The sequence below is a fragment of the Cetorhinus maximus genome, chromosome 17 (genome assembly GCF_964194155.1).
Source record: "Cetorhinus maximus chromosome 17, sCetMax3.hap1.1, whole genome shotgun sequence".
NCBI lineage: Eukaryota > Metazoa > Chordata > Chondrichthyes > Lamniformes > Cetorhinidae > Cetorhinus > Cetorhinus maximus.
The window spans coordinates 20,385,274-20,411,212 of NC_135895.1; the positions used below are offsets into that span (position 1 = coordinate 20,385,274).

At 45.3% G+C, this 25,939-nt stretch overlaps 1 protein-coding gene across 1 annotated transcript; it reads left to right on the plus strand.

Annotated features, from left to right (window-relative positions):
* Positions 1 to 3,753: 3,753 nt before the first annotated feature.
* Positions 3,754 to 25,939, plus strand: LOC144692730 (tartrate-resistant acid phosphatase type 5-like). The gene is made up of 5 exons (XM_078561817.1): positions 3,754 to 3,909; positions 10,415 to 10,542; positions 15,048 to 15,239; positions 15,659 to 15,806; positions 25,507 to 25,939. The coding sequence occupies exons 1-5, from the start codon at positions 3,808 to 3,810 to the stop codon at positions 25,744 to 25,746; spliced, it is 810 nt and encodes a 269-aa protein (XP_078417943.1). The 5' UTR covers positions 3,754 to 3,807; the 3' UTR covers positions 25,747 to 25,939.

The following is a 25,939-nucleotide window of genomic DNA, read 5'->3' on the forward strand; positions in this document are numbered from 1 at the left end:
ATTGGAAAAAGGGGGATCGGAAAACGGGTGGGGATGGAGGAGAGAGTTCATGATCTAAAGTTGTTGAACTCAATATTCAGTCCGGAAGGCTGTAAAGTACCTAGTCGGAAGATGAGGTGCTGTTCCTCCAGTTTGGGTTGAGCTTCACTGGAACATTGCAGCAGGCCAAGGACAGACATGTAGGCATGAGAGCAGGGTGGAGTGTTAAAATGGCAAGCGACAGGGAGGTCTGGGTCATGCTTGCGGACAGACCGAAGGTGTTCTGCAAAGCGGTCACCCAGTCTGCGTTTGGTCTCTCCAATGTAGAGGAAACCGCATTGGGAGCAGCGAATGCAGTAGACTAAATTGAGGGAAGTGCAAGTGCTTCATCCACCGGGACACCCTGGTCCACTCCTCCATCACCCCCTACACCTCAACCCCCTCCCACAGCACCTTCCCATGCAACTGCAGAAGGTGCAACACCTGCCCTTTTACTTCCCCCCTCCTCACAGTCCAAGGGCCCAAACACTCCTTTCAAGTGAAGCAGCATTTCACTTGCACTTCCCTCAATTTAGTCTACTGCATTTGCTGCTCCCAATGCGGTTTCCTCTACATTGGAGAGACCAAACGCAGACTGGGTGACCGCTTTGCGGAACACCTTCGGTCTGTCCGTAAGCATGACCCAGACATCCCTGTCGCTCGCCATTTCAACACACCACCCTGCTCTCATGCCCACATGTCTGTCCTTGGCCTGCTGCAATGTTCCAGTGAAGCTCAACCCAAACTGGAGGAACAGCACCTCATCTTCCGACTAGGCACTTTACAGCCTTCTGGACTGAATATTGAGTTCAACAATTTTAGATCATGAACTCTCTCCTCCATCCCCACCCGCTTTCCGATCCCCCTTTTTCCAATAATTTATATATATTTTTCTTTTCCCATCTATTTGCATTATTTTTAAATGTATTTCCATCTATTGTTTTATCTCTACCTTTGAGCCTATTTTGATCCCTTCCCCCCACCCCACCCCCACTAGGGCTATCTGTACCTTGCTTGTCCTGCTTTCTACCCTTAATGTCACCATTAGCACATTTCTTAGCTAATATCACCACCGTCAACACCTCTCTGTCCTTTTGTCTATGACATCTTTTGGCAATCTCCACCTATCACTGGCCCTCTATCCAGCTCTACCTGTCCCACCCCCCCTTATACCAGCTTATATTTCACCTCTTTTCTATTTTTCCTTAGTTCTGATGAAGACTCATTCGGACTCGAAACATTAACTGTATTCCTCTCCTCAGATGCTGTCAGACCTGCTGAGTTTTTCCAGGTATTTTTGTTTTTGTTTTAGAAAAGCCTTACTGCCTAGTGACAGTGGTCAAGTGACATAGAGACAGAGAAAGACAGAAGCTGAGAGGCAGTTCAGTCAGTGTGTGTAAGAGTGGGAAGACAGGGTTTCTCAGCTCCCTGAGAAGAAAAATTACAAGGCTAGTGGGACATTGGTACATGCAGGACATACAGGACTCAGTAACATGATCAGTTTAGTGGTGATGCTACTGAAACAGTGAGATTAAAGTGTGGTTATTTTTGGGTGTATCGGGGAGAGATGAGAGTTGGGTGAGAAGCATTAAGTGAATGTCTAGTATTCGCCAGGAGAAACCCGTTTGCATGTGTGCCGTCCTGAGCTGGAGCCTTTGTGTCAAGCTAGTAGTAACCCTTCACTGGTTTATGTGTCCGTAAAGATATTGCTGGATCAAGGAATATTGGGAAATTGAATCAACTTCTTGTGTTTGAATTGAGGTCTCTCCAACTTTTTTGTCTGGTGTAATATAGTTCACTTTTCTTGTTTTAATCAACATTTTATCCTTTGTATTAAACATTTATCAGCAGACTCCTGTGAATTTGTTCAGCAACTTTCCTCCATGGTTTCCAAAAAAAAGTTAGGATCTATCAAGCCAGGTTTCACTGTGGGATCTGACTTGTCCAGTATTAACATCAGCTGGCACATGAACCTAATTAACAGGCTAAATACATTTTTCTTAATATTCTCCACGAATTTAGTTACTATGTTTAAAGAATGAGCTTTTACCAGATTTCAGCAAACTCTGTAGACTCTCTCTTCAGAGGAAGCCTGGGTATTTTGCCACACATAAGAGATTATGAGTTGTGTCTGGGTGCTGGAAAGGGCAGTGGGAGGGGAATGAAGTGTTTAGTTATAATACTCCAGCCATCATGTGGAGCAAGTTTCCTGGACCAGGTGATCTTTTCCTGACCTCTGAGCCTCTCTGTGACTGCATTTGCCAGCTCAGCTGCCAATGAAATCAACTATTGTCCTCCCAGTTGGAAGCTTTCCAAGTAACACCACCTATTGGGCTTACATGAATGAAACTACTCCAATCTATTAGTGTTAGCAAAATTCACTGGACTGGATTTTGGAAACCTGCCACAGACTGGATTGGAACTGGGCAGACCCTGGATTTCCCCGCAGTGGCCGGCATGTCAGTTTGTGGGTATCTACTCGCTTCCGGGTCATTTTTAAGGAGACAGGTCGGGCAAGGTGACAGTTACCCACTTGCAGTCAGGTCGCTTGTTAACATAATTAAAAGGCCTGTAAGGCCAATAGACAGAGGCCAACTAGAATTTTCCACAGGTCACCTTGTGGAGGGCTTCCTACAATGGCTGGCCCAACAGCTGCAGCTTTTTTTTCCCCAAAAGTTTGTGAAAAGTGCTGAGTGGGCACCTCCATCATGAGGCTTACCTCTCTCCCTCACCTGCATTGGCAACTTCAGTGCTGGAAAGGGATCCTACTGCACCCCCCCACCACAGCTTCTAGGGCTTGCCCATTATCCTTAATCAGACAGCAAGTGTAATCCCTGGCCATTCATTCAAAACTCTGCTGGACAGGGCCAAGACCCAGACACCAGCTGCTCTGGTGGGATTTGAACCCATGTCCCTAGAGTATTAGCTGGGACATTTGGATTATTTATCCAGTGACATTACCACTGTACCACCACCACTTTCCCAATTCCTTATCTGTTGAATTATAATCTGCAGTCCCAAATTTGTTCTGAACTGAACCTCAGTTGAGCTGAATTTAATTTAATGAATGAATTTACCGCAATGTAAATTTTCCCAAAATTCATCCAGGTTAAAAATTCCTGAAATGTGACATTTTTAAAATCTTTATAGAACCAAGTAATAGTGGCCTACTTACATTTTGAAACAGCCACATGGAAGTCAGCTTTTGTGTTTCTTTTAGCTTCCCCATTAATTGATTTAACTATGTTTAATCAGCTATATCTATAGTTATCCCTATAACGTCAAACCCTTTCAGAGCAGAATATTGGTTCAAATCCCATTCAAAGGAACCTAGTCCATATAACATTAGTTTGATTTTTCGGGGAGTCTGCAACATTTTTATCCTGGTCTTGTTAATTTTGCATTCATCCCCTAGTACTATAATCACAGTTCAAAAACAATGAATTAGATTAATCAGTCACAAACTTGTATATTTTTTATTCACTGTATTCACACAGATGATAGCTTCATGTATTGCAAGGAATCAGCTCTAGAGGTTAAATGGCACCAATTGTGGGTAAAATTCTTCTTCAACCCCTGAGTAGTTTTACTTTTTAGGAATTGTTGGCTGCTATAAATTCCTGATATCTTCACTGGTGATTCTGCATTTCACAGTTCGGATGAATTTTAATGTTTTGTCCTTCTGTTTGCTTACAAGGCCGTGACATCCAATTTATTGCATTTGGAGATTGGGGAGGCCTGCCTGATCCACCTTATGTAACGATTGTTCAGAAAGCCACAGCAGATGAGATGGGGCGAGTTACGCAAAATTCAGGAACAGATTTTGTACTCAATGTTGGAGATAATTTTTACTACCACGGTGTGAACAATGTAAATGATTTCAGATTTCAGGTAACGGATTGTTGTTCATTCATATCAGGTGTGTTTTAAAGAAGGGAAATCTCTGTCTTTACGAAAGCTGCACTCAAAAATGTGTTTCACCTGGGGACAGTTCAGGAACGGTACAACGTCCTGTAATGACTTGACGTACCGGACAGGTTTCAATAAGAAACAGATAACTTTGTTACAGAGAGCTTTTCAGGTGCTACAGGCCCTTGTCAAGAAGCCCTGCCCCCACCGGATTACCTGCACTTGGCTCATTGGCCAGAGCCTCCAAGAACAATCATGTGACCCCTGATAGACAGTAGGAGAGGCTATACATTTCCTCCCCCTTTAGTTTATTTTACAGTTTCTATTTACAGAGAACATTTGAATATCCAACAACATATAATATATATAAAATATATATAGACAACTCAGGTGATTAAACATTAAGTCCCTGAGGTGCTTTCCTTATTCAGTTAGAGTGGCGTAGCTCTACCACTGAGGTTCTTCTACAGGATTCGACATGATCAGGAACTGCAGCACCAGGTACATCATTAGAAAGTGGCAGTTCAGGGTTTGGCAACTCTACAGTGACATCAGGCATGCCTATTCTAGGTTGATCCGTCACCTCAGGAATTAATGGTTCGACTTAGATCACAGGCAGAATAGTTAGTTGTTGGAATGTCTCTCCATTCCGAAGATGGTCCACATGTTTTCGAACAATTCGGTCTTCCACTTCCACCTGGAAGGACAAGAGATCAGTTTCTGAGACAATTGTACCAGGAATCCAACAAGGACCATTTCCAGAATCCTGCACGAAAACTGTGTCTCCCACAGTGAATCTTGAGCTTTGCTATGAATATCGTGATTCAATTTAATCTGATTCTTCTCGACCTTCTCCTCTAAGTTTGGAAACACCAGACTTAACCTTGTACGTGGGTAGCATTTCATCAATAATTCAGATGGCGTTGATTCCGTAGTTGAATGATAATTGAGAAAAAAGCGGAAAAGTCGAGTTTCTAGAGTGCCTTCTGATAACCTCTTCATTCCAGATTTGAACATTTGCACAGCTCTCTCAGCTAAACCATTTGATGAGGGATGGTATGGGGCTGTTTTAATATGTCTGATTCCATTTAAACTGAAACTCTGTACTGGTAAAGTCTGTACTGTTATCAGAAACGATGACTTCTGCTGGCCATGTATACTAAAACATTGACACAGCCTTTCGACAGTTGTACTCGATGTCGGTGATCTGACTTCACACACATCCATCCATTTAGAATGTGCATCTACGATCAATAAGAACACGGTACCTAAGAATGTTCCTACATAATCAATATGTAGTCTAATTCAGGGTTGACCAGGCAGCTCCCACAGATGCAGTGTAGCTGAAACGTGCAACTTCTGTTACTGCTGACAATGGAGACAGTACTTGACCAAGCTTTCAATGTCCCTGTCAATGCCTTGCCACCAAACATAGCTTTGCGCATGCATTTTCATCTTCAATATGCCTGGATGCGCACTGTGAAGCTGTCAAGAGTGGTTCTCTTCCTTGCGAAGTGACGACAACTCTTGATCCCCACTGCAAGATTCCATCTTGACAGCTTAACTTTGTTTTTTGGGCACGGAATGATCTCATTTCTTCAGACACTGGTGAATTTGACCACCCTTGCAATCCAAGATCTCTGACTTTTGACAAGATCGGATCTCTTTTCATCCAATTTCTAATTTGCTTCACACACACACAGATGAAGAATCCAAGGAATTCAGTACAAGAAGCACTTCTCGTGGCAGTGGAGCATGTACAAAACTATCTGGTAATGGGATATGACTGAGTGCACCCATAGTTACAATATGCAAGCCAGGGCTGTGCATAAAGGTATACTCATATGCAGACAATATCAAAGCCCAACGTTGAATTCTTGCTGATGCTATTGGCAGAATGGCCTTATCTTCCCTAAATAAACCCATTAATGGTTTATGCTCTGACACAATGGTGAAATGTCATCTAGGCAGATACTGGTGGAATTTCTTCACTCCGAATATCACCGATAAACCTGCCTTTTCTAGTTAGGAATAACCCTTCTTGGCTATGGAGAGGATTCTGGAGACATAGCCAATTGGCCTTTCTGATCCATCTTCCATTCTATGTGATAAGACAGCCCCCACATCGTAAGGAGATGCATCACATGTCAATACCAATTCTTTCGATGGGTCGTAGTGTACCAATAAACACGATGAATGTAATAGCTTCTTAACTTTCACAAAGGCTTCTTCTTGTTGTAAATTCCATGACCAATGATGATTCTTTTTTAACAACAAATGTAATCATGCTAACACTGTTGATAAGTTTGGCAAGAAACGGCTATAGTAGTTGATCATACCCAGGAAAGCTTTGAGTTCAGTTACACTGGATGGGGAGGGCGCATATCTGATTGCCCTAACTTTCTCTTCTACCGGATGCAAAACCATGGCATTCAGCCAGTGACCCAGGTAAGTAACTTCTGGCACTTGGAATGTACATTTCCCTTTCTTTAATCGTACACCAGCTTCCAAGAATCTTCTTAGCACCTCTTCCAGGTTGACCAAATGTTCGGTTCCAGTTGACCCTGTGATCAGAACATCATCTAGGTATACTACCATTTGGGGAAGTCCTTGCAAAAGACTCTCCATTGCCCTTTGGAAGATTACACATGCAGATGATACTCCAAAGGGTAGGCGAGTATATTGATAAAGACCCTTCTACGTGTTGATGATTACGTACCCTCCAGACATGCTATGCAGCTCTAACTGTTGGTATGCATGGCTCATGTCCAGTTTTGTGTAGGATTTGCCTCCATCTAGCTTTGCATTTATTTCTTCTATCCTCAGGATTGGATATTTATCTAGCTTGGCTGCCTTGTTCATGGTCAATTTATAGTCCCACAAATGCATATAATTTGGTCAGGCTTAACCATAGAGCCATAGAGGTCTACAGCACAGAAAAAGGCCCTTTGGCCCATTGAGCCTGCACCGGTCAAACAAGTACCTAACTATTCTAACCCCATTTTCCAGCACTAGGCCCATAGCCTTGTATGCCATGGCATTGCAAGTTCACATCCAAATACTTCTTAAACGTTATGAGGGTTTCTGCCTCTACCACCCTTTCAGGCAGTGAGTTCCAGATTCCCACCACCCTCTGGGTGAAAAAATTCTTCTTCACATTCCCTCTAAGTCTCCTGCCCCTTACCTTAAATCTATGCCCCCTGGCTATTGATCCCTCCACCAAGGGGAGAAGTTTCTTCCTGTCTACCCTATCTGTGCCCCTCATAATTTTATACACCTCAATCATGTCCCCCCTCAATCTCCTCTGCTCCAAGGAAAATAACCCCAGTCTATCCAATCTCTCCTCATGACTAAAACTCTCCAGCCCAGGCAATATCCTGGTAAATCTCCTCTGCACTCTCTCTAGTGCAATCACATCCTTCCTATCATGTGGATTCCAGAACTGCACACAATACTCTAGCTGTGGCCTAACCAGTGTTTTATACAGTTGCAGCATAACCTCCCTGCTCTTATATTCTTGCCTCGGCTAATAAAGGCAAGTATCCCATTTGCCTTCTTAACCACCTTATCTACCTGTCCCACTACCTTAAAGGACCGGTGGACATGCACACCAAGGTCCCTCTGATCCTTGGTACTTCCCAGGGTCCTACCATTCATTGTGTATTCCCATGCCTTGTTTATCCTGCCCAAGTGCATGACCTCACACTTATCCGGATTAAATTCCATTTGCCACTGATCAGCCCATCTGACCAGCCCATCTATATCCTCCTGTAATCTAAGGCTATCCTCCTCACTATTTACCACCCCAGCAATTTTCGTGTCATCTGCGAACTTACTGATCAACCCTCCTACATTCAAGTCTAAATCGTTTATATATACCACAAACAGCAAGGGACCCAACACCAATCCCTGTGGAACCCCACTGGACACAGGCACCCAGTCACAAAAACACCCCTCGACCATCACCCTCTGCTTCCTGCCACTCAGCCAATTCTGGATCCAATTTGCCAAATTGCCTTGGATCCCATGGGCTCTTACCTTCGTTATCAGTCTTCCATGTGGGACCTTATCAAAAGCCTTGCTGAAGTCCAAGTAGACTACGTCAAATGCATTGCCCTCATCTACACACATGGTCATCCCTTCGAAATATTCAATCAAATTGGTCAAACATGACCTTCCCTTAACAAAACCATGCTGACTGTCCTTGATTAATCCCTGCCTCTCCAAGTGTAGATTAATTCTGTCCCTCAGAATTTCTTCCAATAGTTTCCCCACCACTGAGGTTAGACTGACTGGCCTGTAGTTCCCTGGTTTATCCCTTCCTCCCTTCTTGAATAACAGTACCACACTGGCTGTCCTCCAGTCCTCTGGCACCTCTCCTGTGGCCAGAGAGGTATTGAAAATTATTGCCGGCCTCTGCTATCTCCTCCCTTGCCTCACTCAACCAGGCCTAGAGATGTATCTACTTTTAAGCCAGCCAGACCACTTAGAACCTCCTCCCTTTCTATGCTAATTTCTTTAATTATATCACAGTCCTTCTGCCTGATTTCCATACCCACATCGTCTCTCTCACTTGTGAACACTGACACAAAGTATTCATTTAGAACCCTACCTACGTCTCCCGGCTCCATACACAAATTACCACTATGGTCTTTAATGGGCCCTACTCTTTCCCTAGTTATCCTCTTACTCTTAATGTACTTGTAAAATAACTTTGGATTTTCCTTTATTTTACCTGCCAATGTTTTGTCATGCCCCCTTTTTGCTCTCCTAATTTCCTTTTTAAGTTCCTCCCTACACATTCTATATTCCTCTAGAGATTCTGCTGTTTTGAGCCCTTAGTATCTGCCATAAGCCTCCCTTTTTCTCTTTATCCAATCCTGTATATCCCTCGACATCCAGGGTTCCCTGGATTTGTTGGTCCCACCCTTTATCTTTACTTGAATATGTTGGCCCTGTACTCTCCCTATTTCCTTTTTGAATGAGTCCCACGGCTCTGACGCAGATTTACCTAAAAGTAGCTGCTCCCAGTCCACTCTGGCCAAATCATATCTGATCTTATTAAAATCTGCCTTCCCCAAATTTAGAACTCTGATTTCTGGCCCATTCTTGTCCTTTTCCATAAAAACCTTGAATCTAACGGAGTTATGGTCACTATCTGCAAAATGCTCCCCCACTGATACGCCTACCACTTGCCCGGCTTCATTCCCTAAAATTAAGTCCAGAACTTCTCTTGTAGGACCTTCTACATACTGGATTAAAAAGCTCTCCTGGATGCATTTTAAGAATTCTGCTCCCTCTAAACCTATCACAGTATGATTAACCCAGTTAATGTTGGGGAAGTTGAAACCCCCCACTATTACTACCCTATTATTTTTACACTTCTCTGAAATTTGCCTACACATCTGCTCTTCTATTTCTCTCTGACTGTTTGGGGACCTAAAGTACACTCCCAGCAATGTGATTGCTCCTTTTTTTGTTTTTAAGCTCTACGCATATGGCTTCATTTGAGGAGCTTCATTTGTCATCCCTCCTCACTGTTGTAATTGATTCCTTGGTCAATATTGCGATACCCGCTCCTCTTTTACCTCCTTCCCTGCCTCGCCTGAAGACTCTATATCCTGAAATATTGAGCCGCCAATCCTGCCCCTCTCTCAACCATGTCCCTGTGACAGCAATGACATCATACTTCCATGTGTTAATTTGTGACCACAACTCATCAGCCTTATTCGTCAGACTCCTAGATAATTAATGTAGAATAGATGATAAGACACTGAAAAATGATAAGAGACTGAAAAATATAGAATTTATGGAATATTGAGTTCCAATATAAATGAGGTTGGTGCAATTAATTAATCAGTCTACGACACATAATGCCTAAGAGCTGGTTATACTTGTGAATTAAACAAGTACATTTTTATGGACTCTCCCTGTCTAATACAAGTTAATTTTCTTGTGAGCCTCACATGTTGTAGAATGAAATGTAAAATTTACATTGGAGCTTAATTGTTGGCTGAATCATAAACCACAAGCTTTTAGCTAAACCACTGTTGTTAATGTTTAAACCACACATCTATTGTAAGGCAACCAAAGATCCTGGAAGTTAAAGTGAGTACAATGAACGGGAAAAAAAACTGTAACTTATTCATTTAATATTATGAAATCATATCTGTTATAATTGGATCTGTCAGTAGGTTAAGTTTTAGAATATTTGCAGACAAAACTTGTAAAATAAATTGATAGATGTATAAAATCTTTGAAGGGAAGTCAATAGTATCAAGAAGTCCCTTGCTTGAAAATACATTCCATTTTATAAATCAGGGCTCGGTCATAATATGTGGCAGAAAATTGTTTCTTCTCTCTCTTTTTAACCAGTTATGCACTTTTAGTTTTGCTACATTTGTGAATCATTGTAAATTAACTCCCCTCCCACATCTATTGCTGATACACTCAGTTGCTGACATAGATTTTTTATTTATTTGAATAGGAAACGTTTGAGAATGTGTTCATAGCTCCATCACTTGCCAATAGCCCATGGTATATTCTGGCAGGAAATCATGATCATTTGGGTAATGTGTCAGCACAGATTGCTTATTCTGGGGTCTCTAAGAGATGGTGAGTGATTCTGAACATCTGTTTGTTCATGTAACGTAGTGCTTATATGTTAGGGAGGGGGAATCAATGAGATCATCTTCCACAGCAACCTTGAAATAGGTCCAAGCATCCAAAGAATCTGCATCATCTGGAACAGACAATAAACAGATGTTAAATCCCATGATGAGCTCAGTCTTCATTCATTTCTATCGTGGAGGTTGCAGAGTTTAAAAAAAAGACTTAGTCACAAATGTTAAAGTTTATTATTAGTTAATCATTGTGCTTCTGAAAAGGGATATCATGCAATCATGAAGTAACATTATGTAAGCCCACCTTTAAACAAAACTTTTCAAAAAATGCTTTAAGAGCTTTTGTAATGATGTTATTTCCTTCCTAGGCAATCTAGCAAACTTCATTTCCTCAACTTACATTTTCCTGCAATCATGAGGAATGAATTAGCATTTCTGTGTTTCCTGCTCCATTTACAATTTTTCCTTGTTTATATTGTAATTTTTTGACTCACCTGCTTTTAATGTTGCTTTACCATGTAAGACATCAAAACCCTTCTGTGAAAATTGGACAATGCAGTGAACTGTGAAGCGTCATAACAAGTGGAGAATATTTGCTGGGAAATACCTCCTTATACAAGGACCCACATTACAAAGTATCTGTCCTGTACAAGGATATTTTTTGCTTCGTATTTTACATGTCTGGGGATGTTTCATGGCGATTGCCCATCCCTTCCTGGTGCAAGTGGACCAGGCTTGACCAATGTTTCAGGGAACATTGGAATCTGCCCCTTATTAGAATTGGTCCATGCTCAAGGAAAACACTGAGTGAGGTTTGATTGTTGTTTGGCTACCAATAAGAAAATTGGCTCACTCAACAGCTCTTGAAAGGGCTGAAGCTGGCCCTTGAAGGGGACAGACTTTTGTTTGAACTTTCGATCCACATCACACTGATTAGAATTGTTGACAAGTTCTGTTATCGGTAGACAACATCATTCAATCTCAATGTGCTGAAAGGAAAGGTGTACCAAAGGAGGCTTGCTGTCTTTGAGGTAGAAGGACACATGTCCTGAGAAAGCACAGTCTCAAAGCCTTTGGGACTCCCTGTGAGTCAGCGCTATGTTCCATCTCAGCTCGGAAAAGGTTTTATAGAAGTGCCAAGGTAAATTACAGATACTTATCCTTCATACAGGGTGTGGCCTCAATGTGATATCATTTTGTTGGACCAATTGGAAAAATTCCACACAGTATTTTCGCTTTGAGGCAACATGCCCTTGCTGTGTAGAAATTGCATGATACGTTGTAAGGGACAAGAATCATGATTCTTATGGTTGGTTTGCTGGGCTCACTCCATCCTTTTTCTCATATGTACTTGGAAAAGCCTAGGCCACGGGGGCAAGTGGACATAACACAGCTGTTTTCATTGTCATTCATAAGTTAACATGTTCATCAATGAAAGGTGGTTCCTGGCTAAATCTGTCCAAAGCCATCAAGGACAAATGAGGGCTGGAGATAGACTTAGTTAGACTTAGACTTGTCCCCTATGTGACCAGAGGAACTATGAGCAGCAGGACTCCTCCACTGGCCAGGCCCATCGCAGACTCCCCCATTACAGCCCAGGTGGTGTCCCACTCTTGGAGTTCCTCCTTAAATATAATTCGCCAAGCCTTCTTAGGCCAGCTTTGTTTTCTTCTTTCAACTACTGGTGTCCATTCTACTGCCATTCTGGCAGGGCATACATCTGGGAGGTGAAATATGTCTCCTGCTAGCCTCAGTTTGTCTCTCTGTCATGATGTCCTGCAGACGCCTCTGACCAGTCCTCTGCAGTACTTTGTCATTGGTGACACCTTTGCTGTTTTCTTCCATATCTCATTGGCATTGTTTGCGGTCAGTACTAATATAGTTAGATAAGCTGCAGCTTCGTGTCCTTTTTGATGGTGTTGGCTGTCCCGGCTGTGTGGAGCCGCTGGAAGACTGATGCTGTTTGCCGATTCTTCTGTGGACGTTGATTTCTACATCACCCTCACTGGATATGTTGCTTCCTAGTTAGGGGAAGTGGTTGACGTCCTCGATTGCTATTTGCTGATGGTAATGGGAGGGCCTTGATTCCCCCTGTGATCATTATCGGTCTTCTAGCAGCTGATGCGTAGACCAACCTTGGTGCCTTTACTCTCAATACTGGTGGCCATGTCTTGGAGTGCACACGATTCTTCGGCCAGCAAGGCGGTGTCATTGCGAAATCCAGGTCCGTCAACTGGTGATGTTGCCATGGGATGCCAAAGTCTGTACCCACCCCATTCCCTTCCTCATGATGAAATAAATAACCAAGAGGAAAGGGATTGGGGAGATTATGCAGTCTTGCTGTGCTCCTGTGATGATGTTGAAGGAGTACTGGTCTTGATGCAGCAGCTGGAGTCAGGGTATGAGGCTTTGAAGATGTTAATATACTGCTCCGGGATGCCACATGTCTTGCGATGTACCAGGATGGATGCTATCGAAAGCCTCCTTGAAATCAATGAAGTTGACAACAAGTGGCTTCTGATACTCTAGGCTCTGCTGTATGATGTTCCTGAGCATAAGGGTCTCTCGTTGCATGATCTGCCACGCTAGAACCTGCTTGTTCTTCGTGAAGGGTACTGTCTACTTTTGCTTTCAATCTGCTGAGGAGCACCGTGCTGAAGACCTTGCCAATTGCTGACTGCAGTGTAATAACTCTCCAGTTGTTGCAGTCGCTGAAGTTCCCTTTCTTTGTCAGCTTGACTCTTTGTCCTCGCCTCCAGTCATCCAGGATGTCCTCTGCAGTCCAGATCTTGTCGAACAGGTCCATGGTCTCTGTTGTGACAATGTTCTTGCCATGGAGATGGACCAGACATCCTGAATAGATGACCAATTATGAGTTGGAACTCACTCTTCAGAGAGCTGCATTGCAGTGGCAAGTTTTGTCTTGAGATGGATCCCAACAAATATTCTTTATATTGTAAATGCCTTGTCCGGCTCTCGCATGTGTTAGTCATTTGCACAAAGCACTAACTTCATATCAGCTTGGAATCCATTGTTGGATGGGTGGATGCATTCCCTTTTCCTGTATGTCCTGCCCAAGATGATGAGCCCAGAAGGAGTGGTATCACCATCATCTCATGGAACATTGTAACAGACTCTCCATCTGCTCCAATTTCTCCAGAAAGTACAGTGAGTGAGTGGAGGAAGAGATACAGGGTGAAACACAATACAAAAGTAAGGAAGAGTGAGTTGGGGTGACAGGAGAGGAATATGTTACCCATCCCTAATTGCCCTTGAACTGAGTGGCTTGCCAGGCCATTTCAGAGGGCAGTTAAGAGTCGACCACATTGCTGTGGATCTGGACTCACATGTAGGCCAGACCAGGTAAGGACGGCAGATTTCTTCCTAAAGGGAGGAAACTAAATGCCACTAAAGGATATTAGTGAACCAGATGGGTTTTTGCAACAATCAATGATGTTGTCATGGTCACAGTTACTAAGACCAGCTTCCAATTCTAGAATTATTAATTGAATTCAAATTCCACCAGCTGCAGTGGTGGGATTTGAACCCATGTCCCCAGACTCAGAGCATTAGCCTGGGCCTCTGGATTGTAAGTCTAGTGACGTTAGTACTAAGCCACTGTCTCCCCTAAAAGTGCACATTAGCATGGAGCATGTGATCCTCTGCAGGAAGCCCTAAAACAGTGAGGGAGGCAAACATATCATGGGTTCCAAAATAAATTTGGCTATTGGTGCTAACAAGATCTTGGACACCCATTATGGGAGCCTGCCACTGCCAGCTTTGGCCAATTGGACAGATGTCTAGATTGAGCAGTGATGGCAGCCCACCACACTGGAAGCTCCCTACAGACTGTTGCCACCCGGGTCATGGGCATCTAGCTGGAAGGCTCCATTCCAAGGGCACAGTGTGGAAAGGCCCCCATGAGGCAGCCTACTTTCAAGCAGACCATTCAAGTTCCCTCAAATACAGCTGGTCAAAAATGCTCAGCTGAAGAAAGCATTCAGAAATGGTACAAAACAACCCGCACTCAGCCAACTTTAATAAGAGGTTGAAAGCAAGTTGAGCCACTGTCAGAAAGACCATCGGGTGAGCAGCTGACTGAGGATGGTTCCCCACTTAAAAAGTTCTAACATCTGGTGTGAGACCTGATTTACACATTTTGCAATACACACAAGCCCATAGGGAGGCATATGTTTGCCAGTAAAAGCAACCTTTAGGGCATTGGGTGTGGAATGAACACAGCATGCGGAGCCTAAGAAAATTTGTATCAAGTTCAATTCTGTCCATTCTATTGTGCTTTTACAGCTGAAGAAGCAAAATGAATGCAGTTTATTCAGGTGCTAAAAATGTGAGAATGCTTGGAAATCAGGACCCAGGTTAGGGAAAGTTACTACCTTCACATTAATGCTCAGGGTTTGGAACTGAAGCTGGAGTCTAGTGGTAAAGTGCAAGGCGTTACTCTAATTTTGGAATAAATGGTTATACCTTCTGTTATAGGAACTTTCCAAATCTCTACTACGACTTGAATTTTAAAATTCCTGATGTCAATGTTTCTGTCACCATTCTGATGATCGATACTGTTGTCATCTGTGGGAATACCTATCAAGCCAGCCAGCCAGAAGGACCTGAAAACCCACAGTTAGCCAGGGAGCAACTGCAGTGGATCCGGCAAAAATTGGCACATTCCAGGTAACCTTCCAATTTCCAACTTAGAACAAAAAAAGTAATGTCCAGAGTAGTATTTTATAGAATGGAGCAAACTTTACCAAAAAGAAGTCAGATGAAAGACCCAGTAGCGTGTGGGTTAAAATTATCGGGGTAGGTTGTTTGAGCATCCTTGGAGGCAAACACTTCATTAGAGGAAGCAAATGAAAGTAAAAGCTATAATTGTTATTAAGTCAAATGGTAAGGAGACGGTGGTTTGTTGCTGTTTTTGTGCACTTTAATGGTATCAATTCGTGAAAAATCATAGAAAGTACAGCAGAGTCCATTCAGCCCATCTAATAGGAGCTATTTACTCTGATCTCATTTATCTGCCCTAACCCCGCACTCCGTGGGAAAATGTACAGTAATATAAATTCTTTAGGAACTGTTGGTTTCTGTTTTAGGTCTGACTATTTGATTGTTGCCGGTCACTACCCAGTGTGGTCAATAGGACAGCATGGTCCAACTCCGTGTCTAGTGGATCAATTGAGGCCGCTCCTAAAGAAATACAATGTGACAGCCTATATCAGCGGACATGATCACAGCCTCCAGGTCGGGAAGTATTGACTTAACTCCCATTGTTGTAAAATGATCACAGCTTTTCAGTTGTGGAATTTGTGAATTTTGAAAAGTTATCAGCCGTGTGGCGTCAATGGGTTTATTCAGAATGTTTCTAACACATTTTTGACTATTCTTTTTTTTAAAGATTGTTATGATATGACAGGTGGTGTTTTCCAGGCTGACCAAATCCACAAGGGAAACTTGGCCACGCTATCACAACTGTTTTGCAATCTATATTTATTGCAAGAAGGTTGGTGCACTGAATTCAGAAGTAACGAGTACACTAACGCCTTTAGAGATTTTTTTAAAATTAAAACATTTATTAACAAAAGAAAAGAATTAAAACACACACACAAGTTTACAGTTACCCGTTACTTAATATTATAACAAATCCCAAAATTCCTAATTAACCATCCTACAATTGAGTGACTATTAGGGCAAATTTTATTCATTCACGGGATGTGGGCTTTGCTGGCTGGGCCAGCATTTATTGCCCATCCCTAATTGCCCTTGAGAAGGTGGTGGTGAGCTGCCTTCTTGAAACGCTGCAGTCCATGTGGTGTAGGTACACCCACAGTGCTGTTAGGAAGGAGTTCCAGGATTTTGATCCTGTGACAGTGAAGGAACGGTGATATATTTCCAAGTCAGAATGGTGTGTAGCTTGGAGGGGAACTTCCAGGTGGTGGTATTGCCATGTGTGTGCTGCCCTTGTCCTTCAAGATGGTAGTGGTTGTGGGTTTGGAAGGTGCTGTCAAAGGAGTCTTGGTGAGTTGCTGCAGTGCATCTTGCAGATGGTACACACTGCTGCCACTGTGTGTCGGTGGTGGAGGGAGTGAATGGGGTGCCAATCAAGCGGGCTGCTTTGTCCTGGATGGTGTCAATCTTCTTGAGTGTTGTTGGAGCTGCACTCATCCAGGCAAGTGAAGAGTATTCCATCATACTCCTGACTTGTGCCTTGTAGATTGCGGAGAGGCTTTGGGGAGTGAGGTGAGGTACTTGCTGCAGGATTCCTAGCCTCTGACCTGCTCTTGTAACCATAGTATTTATATGGCTAGTCCAGTTCAGTTTCTGGTCAATGGTAACCCCCAGGATGTTGTTAGTGGTGGAATTCAGTGATGGTAATGCTATTGAACATAAAGGGGCGATGGTTGGATTCTCTCTTGTTGGAAATGGTCATCGCCTGACACTTGTGTGGTGCGAATGTTACTTGCCACTTGTCAGCCCAAGCCTGGATATTGTCCAGGTCTTGCTGCATTTGGACATGGACTGCTTCAGTATCTGAGGAGTCGCAAATGGTACTGAACATCTTGCAATCATCCCCACTTCTACCCTTATGATGGAAGGGAGGTTATTGATGAAGCAGCTGAAGATGGTTGTGCTGAGGGCACTACCCTGAGGAACTCCTGCAGTGATGTCCTGGAGCTGAGATGACTGACCTCCAACAACCACAAACATCTTCTCCTCTGATTCCCATTGACTCCAGTTTTGCTAGGGTTCCTTGACGCCACACTCTGTCAAATGCTGCCTTGATGTCAAGGGCAGTCACTCTCACCTCATTTTGGGAGTTTAGCTCCTTTGTCCATGTTTGAATCAAGGCTGTAATGAGGCCAGGAGCTGAGTGGCCCTGGCGGAACACAAACCTGGCATCAGCGAGCAGGTTATTGCTAAGCAAATGCCTCTTGATAGCACTGTTGATGACCCCTTCCATTACTTAACTGATGATGGAGAGTAGACTGATGGGGCGGTAATTGGCCAGGTTGGATTTGTCCTGGTTTTTGTTTACAGGAAATACCTGGGCAATTTTCCACATAGCCAGGTAGATGCCAGTGTTGTAGCTGTACTGGAACAGCTTGGCTAGGGGCGCGGCAAGGAGCTCAAGTCTTCAGTACTATTGCCGGAATATTGTCAGGGCCCATAGCCTTTGCAGTATCCAGTGCCTTCAGCCATTTCTTGATATCACGTGGAGTGAGTCGAATTGGCTGAAGACTGGCATCAGTGATGCTGGGGACCTCCAGAGGAGGCTGAGATGGATCATCCACTCGGCACTTCTGGCTGAAGATTGTAACAAATGCTTCAGCCTTATCTTTTGCACTGATATGCTAGGCATTTCCGTTATTGAGGATGGGGATATTTGTGAAACCTCTGCCTCCAGACAGTTGTTTAATTGTCCACCACCATTCACGACTGGTGTAGCAGGGCTGCAGAGCTTAGATCTGTTGGTTGTGGAATCGCTTAGCTCTGTCTATCACTTGCCCCTTATGCTGTTTGGCACGCAAGTAGTCCTGTGTTATAGCTTCACCAGGCTGACACCTCATTTTTAGGTATGCCTGGTGCTGCTCCTGGCATGCCCTCCTGCATTCTTCATTGAACCAGGGTTGATCCCCTTGATTGTGTACGGGGACAATTCTGCTGCTGCTGACCCACAGCACCTCATGGATGCCCAGTCTTGAGTTGCTGGATCTATTCGAAATCTACCTCATTTAGCATGATGGTAGTGCCACACAATAAGACAGAGGGTATCCTCAATGTGAAGGCGGGACTTCATCTCCACAATGACTGTGCAGTGGTCACTCCTACCGATACTGTCATGGACAAATGCATCTGTGGTAGGCAGGTTGGTGAAGATGAGGTCAAGTATGTTTTTCTCTTTTGTTGGTTCCCTCACCACCTGCCGCAGACCCAGTCTAGCAGCTATGTCCTTTAGGACCCGGCCAGCTCGGTCAGTAGTGGTGCTACCAAGCCACCTCTGGGTGATGGACATTGAAGTCCTCCAGCCAGAGTACATTCTGTGCCCTTGCCAGCCTCAGTGCTTCCTCCAAGTGGTGTTCAACATGGAGGAGCACTGATTCATCAGCTGAGGGAGGGAGGGCAATACTTGGTAGTCAGCAGGAGGTTTCCTTGCCGATGTTTGACCTGTTGCCATGAGACTTCATGGGGTCCGGAGTTGACGTTGAGGACTCCCAGGGCAACACCCTCCCAACTGTATACCACTGTGCCGCCACTTCTGCTGGGTCTGTCCTGCTGGTGTGACAGGACTTATCCAGGGATGGTGATGGTAGTGCCCGGGACATTTTCTGTAAGGTATGATTCTGTGAGGATGACTATGTCAGGCTGTTGCTTGACTAGTCTGTGAGAAAGTTCTTCCAATTTTGGCACTAGCCCCCAGATGTTAGTACGGAGGACTTTGCGGGGTTGACTGGGCTGAGATTGCTGTTGTCGTTTCCAGTGCCTGGGTCGATGCCGGGTGGTCCGTCTGGTTTCATTCCTTGTTTGTGACTTTGTAGTGGTTTGATAAAACTGAACGGCTTACTAGGCCATTGAAAGTCAACCACATCACCGTGGGTGCTGTGGGTCTGGAGTCACATGTAGGCCAGACCAGGTAAGGACGACAGATTTCCTTCCCATAGGGCATCAGTGAACCAGATAGGTTTTTACAATCGGCAATGGTTTCATGGTCATCATTGGAGTTTTAGTTCCAGATTTTTATTGAATTCAAATTCCACCATCTGCCGTGGTTGTTTTCAAACCCAGGTCCCCAGAGCATTACCCTGGGTCTGTGGATCACTAGTCCAGCAACAACACCACTACCCCATCACTTCCACCGTGTCTCCATGACAGGATCATTCCCACAGAGGGTACTGGCGCTGCCATAAGCCAGACTGGAGTCAAATGTTCACAGCTGCGATATGAGGATCTATGGGGTCACCTCACTGCTTGTCATCATCAGCTTCCACAAATCTAGCAGCTATGAGGGCCTCCCATGTGCACCTGCCCCATCTAGTCAGTACAAGGGCCTCAACCGCGTCACCGTTTCCTCGGAGGACCTCCTCACCCTCATCCCCATCGGTGTCCTCCTCATCGGAGGAGATGTGCGGCTCCTTCATCTCCTCCTCAGCCAGCTCATCTCCCCGTTGGAGCGCCAGGTTTAAAAGGCACAACAGACGACAATGATGCGTGACACCTTCTGCAGACTGTATTGCAGGGATCCACCAGACCGGTCCAGGCATTGGAACCTCGCCTTCAGCATCCTGATGCTCTGCTCCACCAAGGTGTGAGTTGCAGCATGAGCCTTGTTATACTGTCACTCTGCTGCAGTCTGAGGCTGCTGCACGGGTGTCGTCAACCACAACCTCTGTGGGTAGACCTTGTCCCTGAGGAGCCAAACCTGCAGCTTCTGTGGACCCTGGAAGACTGCAGGGATCTGTGACCGACTGAGGACGTAGGCCTTGTGCAGACTTCCTGGAAACCATGCACACACCTGCAGGATGTGCTTCTGGTGGTCACTTAAGAGCTGCACATTCAGCGAATGGAAGCCCTTGAAGTTGATGTAATCCATTGTGTGTTGCAATGGTGATCTGAGCACCATGAGAGTGCAGTCTATCACACCCTGCACCTGTGGGAAACCCGAGATCTGGGCAAATCCAATCACTCTTGCGTCCTGGCTGTCCTGGTCCCAGGCGAAACGCACAAAGTTGTGTGCCCTCGCAAAGATGGCATCCATGACCTCATGGATGCATTTGTGGGTGGAGCTTGAGCGATCCCACAGAGGTCACCTGTAGAGCCCTGAAAGGAGACACTGGCATAGAAACTGAGTGCTGTGGTCACTTTCACAGCCTCTGGCAGTGAATGCCCTCCAGGTTCCCGTGGCGCCAAATCCTGCAGTAATTGCCAGATGTGAGCCACCAGTTCCCTGGACATGTGCAGTCTTAAGCGACACTGGTTCTCGGTCATCTGCAGGAATGAATGTCAGTGTCTATAGACTGTGGGTGTCACTAGGTGCCGGCCTGCGATGGCTCACTGTGGCTCTTGGGCATCGTGTGCAGGAGCCCCAACCGCCCCTTCTCCCTGAGGTTGCTGCACTTGCCTCTGCGCAGCCAGGAGCCTCAGTCACTCTCTCCTCCATCTTCTTCGCTCTCAGCCTACAGCTAGTTCACCAGGCTCCATGATCCTGGTGTACTCCTCCTGCAGGATGAAAGAGAGAGACACGTGGTTAGCATGGGTGTACTAAGAACCTGTCCTGGTTAAATGTGACGGCCCCTTAACACTTCTTGGAGAGTGCAGGCCGCCACTTGGATGGCCAGAGATTAGTGCGCTGCATGGCTGCCCTGTTAGCTTGAACCATGGTGGAGACTGGTCCAAACTGGGATGTTGACATTGCAAGGGGCTGTGAGCACCTCCAGCAGTGACTGCTCCACGGCCAGCTTTAGCGAGGAGATTGTACAACATGTGCAGCCCAACTGCTCTGCAGTCCACGAAAGTGCACATGAATGTGCAGCCTATGCCAGCAGGAGGTGGTGTTGGGGGGAGGGGAGGCAGGGAGGGGGAGCTCTGGAAAACTTGGTGGCACCTTGATGCCTCTGCGATGTTTGAGTGGGCAGATAAGCTAGGAGCCCAATCCCAATCATATCAATGTGGCTGCGCCTGAACTGTCTCAGTTGCAGGGGAATGGTCACTTTCTACAGGTTTCCCGAATGCATTGCTGCTTCCCTCACCCACCCTACACCCCCACCCCGAACGCTTATGCACCATATTAAACGGCAGGGGCTGCCCTTGCCCCTCCCCCTCCCCCTCCCTCCTCCCCCCTCCCCCGCCACCAGTCACCTCACCAGCAAGCCGGCACTTGCCCCCGCTCCCCCTCGCCCTCAAAAGTCACCTCCGAGGCAGGGCAGCACTTAACCCCGGTGCCCCTGAGGCCTGCAAAGCAACAGGTGACCCTGGTGAGCTCTGCAGAACATTGCTGCGCACTCACCTCCAGTTCACCCAAAGTGAAGGCCGCCAAGTGCACGTCGCCTCTGTGCTGTTGTGAAACACGTTGGGGTGCTTTCCCGCCGATGTGGATGGACGACCCAGCGGGGCTGCAAGAGCCTGGCGGGATGGCCTGATAATGGTACGCTGATGTATCACAATGAGGTTCCCGACGACCGATGGTGGGAAACACGCAGCCTGACGTCGTGAAACTGATCGCGCCGTGTTGCCCGCTCGTGCCACCTATCACGCCCGCTACCAGCGAGCCCGGAAAATTCCACCCAACGAAGGCACTTATTTAACCCACTTCTGTAACCTGCAAACATATCTAGCTGTAGAAAATGCTCAGTTATAACCAAGAGCTTTCAGAACCTCCATAACAAGCCATAAAACCTCCCAGAATTTAGGGATTTGCCAGCTCAATTAAGGGCAGATGTCAGAGAGCCTGAGCTGTCAGTCAAACAATGTTTCCTCTGGGGTGCAGGTGCCCTGTTAGTCAACCAGAACGCTGGGCCCTCAGCCAAGCATTCATAATAATACATAATACTCAATTACTTTCGCTCACAGGAGAAGGAGGTGCAGCATGTTCCGTGCAAAGTATTTTCACATATTAATTACCTAAAACTTGTGAGAAGGACTTTTTACTATTCAGATACAAAAGCAAAATATTGCACAGAGGCTGGAAATCTGAAATACAAACAGAACATGGTGGAAATACTCAGCAGGTCAGGCAACTTCTGTGGAGAGAAACAGAGGTAACAGCCTGGATTTTCATCCTCGAGGCGGGTAGGGGGTCTGCAAAATCCCTGGCTTGGCCCACCTGCCAGCCTCAGGAGGAAGTGCTCGCCAAGGAGGACCCTCATTGTTGGGGGGGCCGGGCCAGCCGACCCAGGAGGAAGTGAGGAGGCAGTCTCGGGCTGCCGGGCGTGGAGGCGGGCTGTTTAAAAGGTCTGCCTCGGTGCAGGTGTTCTGTTGTTCAAGTAGTTGCCTGGTCTCTCAGCCAAGCCTCATTATGAATGCTTGGCTGAGAGCCCAGAGTTCTGGTTGACTAACAGAGCACTTGCACCCCAGAGGAAACATTGTTTAATTGACAGCTCAGGCTCTCTCATATCTGCAGTTAAGTGGATTCCTGCTTATGGTTTGTGGTTTTTGAAACTTCAAAGGGCCTTTATGATTGACAGTTTTAGTAGCCTTCACTGCAGACTTTTCCTTCAATAGGAAAATTTTTTTTTTACACATCCCACTTTACACTGATGTTCATTGGTTCTAGAATGTGTACAGTGGGTCAATGGGCATGAACGTGCCAGAGCCTGGTATAGGGGGCATGAGGGGACCTAGGGGGACAGTGGAAGGGCAGAGCCTGGCTTGGGGGCATAAGGGAACATCGGGGGTGTATGGGAGGAGTAGACCCTGGCATAGGGGCATGAGGGGGACCTTTTGAACTTATTTTTTCAAAGGTCCCTTAAGCATATGAGGGTTCGTGACTCCCCGAGGGGCCATGAACCTTTAAAAACCTGGCCCATCTCCATGAAAATTGTGGAGGAGCAGGCGATATCCATTTGCACAATGGAGCCAGCAGGTCGGGAGTGCCAGATGAAGGCTTCTGACCGGAAGCAGCCCGCACCCTTTAAAGGCACTCTCAAAGAAAGCACAGCCGCGAAGGGGGTCGGGAGTCCCGGAATTGAGACCTGCCCGCCATTTTTAAAGGGCTCCCGAGTCCAACGCGACTCGGTGAAAATGCGGCCCAATATTTCAGGTCATTGACCTTTCATCAGTACTGATGAAACATTAACTTTGTTTCTCTTCACCGTTGCTGCCTTTACTTTTCGATCCCTTGTTAAATAATCCTTTGTGGGTATGTGCCATTTTGAGTCCCTGATGCATTTTGTCTCCCTGATACATGTTGCAGGAATACATCTAGAACAGATTGCATTCATTTGTGGGAACGTCCACACTGTAATGTGGACCGGCCTGAAGATTGAATTGGAAATATCTGCCCTTGTTGCATGGCCGGTTAAAATAAAATGTGAATTAGCATAGGTGTCACATTCAAAGAAAAGCCCTAGTTGTTAAGACTTAATTTGCTGGAGGCAGGAGTGGATGTTTTGTGCTTCTCTGCTGCCTTTATCCAAAATCCTACCAAGTCTTGTTCATCCAACGCTCCTGTGCTCACTGACATTTGCAGGGAATCAAGGGATATGGGAAGTGGGCAAGAAAGTGGAGTTGAAGCCCAGGGTCAGCCATGACCGTGTTGAATGGCGGAGCAGGCTGGACAGGCAGGTATGGCTGAGGTCCTACTCCTGACCTAGTTTCTTATGTTTTTATGACCTGCATTGGCTTCCGATCTGGCAATACCTTGATTTTAAAATTCTTACCCTTGTTTTCAAGTCCCTCCAGGGATTCACCTCTCCCTCTTTCTGTAACTTCTTTCAGCCCTAAACCCTTGGCGATCTCTGTGCTCCTCCAATTCTGGCCTCTTGTACATCCTCAGTTTTAATTGCTCGAGCATTGGTGGCAGTGTCTTCAGCTGACTGGGTCCTAGGCACTGGAATTCCCTAAAGCCTCTCCATTTCTCTACCTCCCTTTCCTCCTTCAAGACACTAAAACCTACCTATTTGACTGAGCACCCGACCTAATATCTCTTTACATGACTCGGTGTCAAATTTTGTTTTGATGATCGCTCCTGTGAAACACCTTGGGATGTTTTACTACATTAAAGGTGCTATACAAATACAGATTGTTGTTGTTGTTTAACAGTATCAGTAAACTGAACAGGGTAGATGTGGATGGAGACAAAGTATTATATTGAAGTGGTGCTGAATCAAATTAGACAGTGAGAGCTTCACTGAATAAGGTCGACATTGGTAAGATATTTCAGTATATGATTTCCTTAATAGCAGGGAATGTGTAAATTAAAATTGACATTATAGCCGGGCTTTTAACTTCCAGGAATGAGTACATTCTGGCACCCTTGCACTAATCTGACCTTCATCAAGGCAATTGGAAGCTGTAGCTGCACAGATCAAAATGAAAGCCACCTGGTCACTTCAGTTAGGCTTGGAGACCCTGTGAATTTAATCTGTATATAACTATCCATCCAGATTGATGCTTCCCATACAATTGGTCAAAGTGGTACACTGTGAGAAGGAGGTTTGCTACTGCATAAATTTTCCTTGGGCCTTTTATATCAGAACTACTGATGTTGCTGGCTCACTTTTGTAACCATCTTCCTACAAGTTGCTGATTCTTCCTGTCGGAGGTTCACTTAATGGAATGAAGAAGTAGTCATAACTCTGAAATTAATGATCCAAGGGAACGACACGCAAACATACATCATATGGATTAGGAGCATCGGTAGACCATTCAGCCCCTCAAGCCTGCTCCACCAGATCATGGCTGATCTGATTGTAATCTCAAATCTATTTTCCTTTCTACCCCCTATATCCTTTGACTTCCTTGTCAATCAAGACTCTATCTAACCCAGCCTTAAAAATATTCAATGACCCAGCCTCCACCGCTCTCTGGGGCAGAGAATTTCACAGACTAACGACTCTCTGAGAGAGAAAAAAACTCCTAATTTCTGTCTTAAATAGGAGCCCCCTTATTTTTAAACTGTGTCCTCTAGTTCTGTTCTCACCCACAAGGGGAAACGCCCTCTCAGCAACCACCTTGTCAAGTCCCCTCAGGATCTTACATGTTTCAATAAGATCACTTCTCAGCCTTCTAAACTCTGATGGATACAGGCCGAACCTGTCCACCTTTCCTCATGAGATAATCCCTTCACCCCAGGAATCAGTCGATTCGGAACACGTCTATGTTCGCCCAGTGAGGAGCAATCAAACCGCGATTGTCCGCTCATGAGATGAGCACCAGCAAACCCCTGGCGGTTGGTGGGAAATGCTCCTAAGTGAGATGGGATTTTAATGCATTTTGTTTTACTCTACAGTTTATCCGGGAAGGTGATGGGATTGCGTATATCGTCAGTGGAAGTGGGAGTTTTGTCGACACCTCTACTGTAAACAAAGATAAGGTCCCAAGAGATTGGCTGCACTTCTACAATTCTGAGATCAGCACCTTAGGTGGATTCGTACTGATTCAAATCACTGCAGAACAAATGTTTGCATCATACAGGCAGCCGTATGCGATGGTGGTTTTCCAGACAACACTGTCAAAGCGCAAACTTTAAATCAGGTTAAAAGGAAATTGGACTTAAGAAGAGACAGATTTCTTGCAAAATTATTCATAATATATACCATTCACTTCAGCTGGTTTCTAAATCTTTCTGACTAAAGGAGTTGGATTTGAAATACATACGAACATACGAATTGGGAGCAGGAGTAGGCCACTCGGCCCCTCGAGCCTGCTCTGCCCCGCCATTC